Here is a 3,250-nt window from a genome sequence, read left to right on the forward strand (position 1 = left end):
CTAAACTTTATCCACAAAAGAGTGTACTGCTATCTTTCATATGCACTTTAATTGCTTCTCTCTCATCGCACGAAAATCAAATTCAATAATATTAAGCACATGTTTTCTTATTTTCTACATGTATTTAGCTTATTGGAGGTGAAAGAATTGAAGAGAAGAGATACATGTACCAATGTATTTTTTTATTTCACTTCATAATTTATCTTGAAAAATCCGTATGTACACTTATTTGTGAACGAAGGGAGTACATCATGATTTATTTTCAGATTTTTCTAAAACTTGAAAATATGATTTTTAATTATTTTTCTAAAAAGGATCACTGATACTCACGTGCACCAAATCTCTGTCCTCATATGCATGCATATAAAACAGTACTGGTACGTACACAAATCCTACGACAGAATAATACGCGTACACATACACAGCAGGACACGAATATATGTGCCGACTTGCTGAAGTAGCTGCGGCATGCGGGACGTCTTCCGCCGGCGCGCGCGGCGCCATTAGTGCACGAACACAAGGGGCTTGTTTGCACGGAGATCGCGGAAGTAGCCGCGAGGATTAGCCTCGAACGCGCCGCGCGGCATGCGCGCCCCTCGGCGGCCGGGGGCGACCATCGTGCGCCCGCCGCGCCCGCGGGCGCAGCAGCAGCGCCAGCAGCACCGGGCGAGGCAGAACAGCACCAGGGCCGGGAGCACCACGGTGATCCCGACGCGCAGCCAGTGCCCGAGCGTCTCCGAGCGGGTCTCCGGCGGGAACAGCTCGTCCGCCTTCTTGGCGAGCGCGGCGAGGAGGCTGGTGAAGAAGGCTGCGAGCTCGGCGAACTTCGCCTTTATGAGCTCCCACAGGGGCGAGAAGAAGTGGCCGGCGCCGTCCATGTCGAAGCCGAGGCCGGCGTCGCCAAGGGTTCGCGCCATGGCTGCGCCGCTCGGTAGTAGAAGCTTCCTCGCTGCTGCGGGTGCCTCCGAGACGAAAGCCATGGCTTAGCTTTGGCTGAGTGTAAAATGTTCGGTTGCTTGGTCTTTGGTGTGAGGGTCGCGGGGGCTGCGGGTGGTTATTAAAAGCATTTTGGCTGGGAATCTGCCCAACCCAAAGGACGCAGCAGCAACCACAACTTTTACCACCGCTAGTGTTTTTGGCTGGGAATCTGCCCAAAGGGATTATAACGGGACACCACCACATGGCTGTACATAGTCACGAGCTCACTAGTTGACGCGACGGCGGCTTTGCAGCAGTCTATAGTGTGGTATCTACTGTCTAGCCTGTACTAGTTATTCCAACAGAGAGGTCTTTAATTTACAAACATGGAGGCTTTTTATTGCAGTTTCTAAGAATTTTCAGAACGTACTTTTATTTGATATATGCTAGAAAATATTAATGTATAAGAAAATTTTCAGAACGTGCTTTTTATTGCAAGCATAACATTATTTTACAAGCATATGTCTTTTTTGAAATTACAAGCATATGCCTAATTTATCGAATTAGAAGACGCTTAGCACGCAGTGGCACCTCAAACCCACCAAAAATCAAAACACATAAAAGCTTTGGTGTCGCATAAAAAAGAAGAAATATTCTTTTAGTGGTAGCCGATGTTTCCGTCGATAATAAGACGCATGTGGTGATTTTGTCAATTTCAAGTCCTACCGAATCTGTTTCTCAGGCTTAATATATTGGAAATGCTAATAAGATAGAGTGTGCGTACATGAGTTCATAGGAGTGCGTACAAGCGTTCTAAGTATCTCTGTTGTACTGTGTTTAAAAACATTTCCAAAAAATGGCACAATTACATTTTAACCGAACAATACTTTTCATAATTCTATCCATGACAGATCGTCTTCTGCTCCTGTTTGAGTGTATTCTTAGATCATCTCTAGCCGCGTTCCCCAAAGCAATCCTGAACAACGCCAAATTTATCATTTAGGGACGTGTTTCGTTCGTGTCGTGCTTGTGGAACGTCGCTACTTAGCCACGTCCGCCAAACAAAATTTGAGATTTTTAAAATTTAAGCGAAAACAATTGAATTCATTCAAACTTGCTATATATTACATATATTCGGACGAAATTCGATAAAATTTAAACCTAAACCCTAATCTAGTAGTACTTGCGGTGGCCAGAGGGGTCGTAGTATTGGTGGAAGGTGGAAGTTGTACATGTCATCGGCGATGACGTCCTGCTTGCCGCGCTCGTCGGGCTCGTCGATGGGCTCGTCCTTTACCGCCCGCTTGGCCCAGCTTCGCCGAAGTTAGTGAGGTCGATGAGCGGCACCCCAGTGTCGCGGATGGACATGGTGATCGCCGCATCGAGGTCGCCCCTCCAGGCGTCCTTGTCGTTCAACGACGTCATGCATGATGCGCGGAAGCCTAGGCAGTCCTCGGGGTCGTCGCTGCTAGCGATGAGGTGCTGCTGCCGCTCGTACTCCACCAACTGTGCGGCCTTCGCGGCTTCCTCATCGTACTGCTCCTCCTTCACCTCCGGCTTCGGGACGAGGAGGGCGCCGCCGGCGCGCCTATGCTGCTGCCGCTGCTGCCACCGCGCCTCCAACTCGCCGGCGGCGCGTACTCCGGCTCTTCCTTCACCTCGCGCTTCGGCACGCTGTATGGCGTGGCGCGGTGCGTGGAAGGCGTCGATCGCGCCGGCCCCAAGGAAGAAGAGTTCGAGGAGGACGAGTACGAGTACGCCCTCCTCGGCTGCCAGCACACTGCGGCCGCAGGAGATGGTGGCGGCGAAGGCGGCATCTCCAGCCTTGGGACGCTGTTGTGAATGCCGTCGACGATGTTCGGGATGGTGCACCCGGGAACGCCCCAGAAGCGGAGGCGCCCCTCCCTGTTCCAAGTGTTCCTCCGGCCGGCGAGGCTGTCGGTGCTGCTCATCTCGGCGTCATGTTGCGCCTGGAAGAAGTCCGCCCACCAGTCGTCGTTACTGATGGGTCCCAGGTGGGATCGGCCCGCCCCTCACTGATGAGGTGACCACGCTGGGTTCTGATCGCGTGATACGTCTCAAACGTATCTATAATTTCTTATGTTTCATGCTACTTTTATGATGATACTCACATGTTTTATACACACTTTATGTCATTTATATGCATTTTCCGGCACTAACCTATTGACGAGATGCCGAAGAGCCGATTCTTTGTTTTGCTGTTTCTGGTTTCAGAAATCCTACAAAGGAAATATTCTCGGAATTGGACGAAATCAACGCCCAGGGTCTTATTTTTCCACGAAGCTTCCAGAAGACCGAAGGGGATACGAAG

General features: G+C 50.3%; 1 protein-coding gene across 1 annotated transcript; it reads right to left on the bottom strand.

Moving 5' to 3' along the window:
* Positions 1 to 252: 252 nt before the first annotated feature.
* Positions 253 to 1,126, bottom strand: LOC127322841 (uncharacterized). Its single transcript, XM_051351249.2, has one exon. It carries the CDS (start codon positions 978 to 980, stop codon positions 504 to 506), a length of 477 nt encoding a protein of 158 aa, XP_051207209.1. The 5' UTR covers positions 981 to 1,126; the 3' UTR covers positions 253 to 503.
* Between the last annotated feature and the right edge of the window lie 2,124 nt (positions 1,127 to 3,250).

This window comes from Lolium perenne, chromosome 2, assembly GCF_019359855.2.
Source record: "Lolium perenne isolate Kyuss_39 chromosome 2, Kyuss_2.0, whole genome shotgun sequence".
Classification (NCBI taxonomy): domain Eukaryota; kingdom Viridiplantae; phylum Streptophyta; class Magnoliopsida; order Poales; family Poaceae; genus Lolium; species Lolium perenne.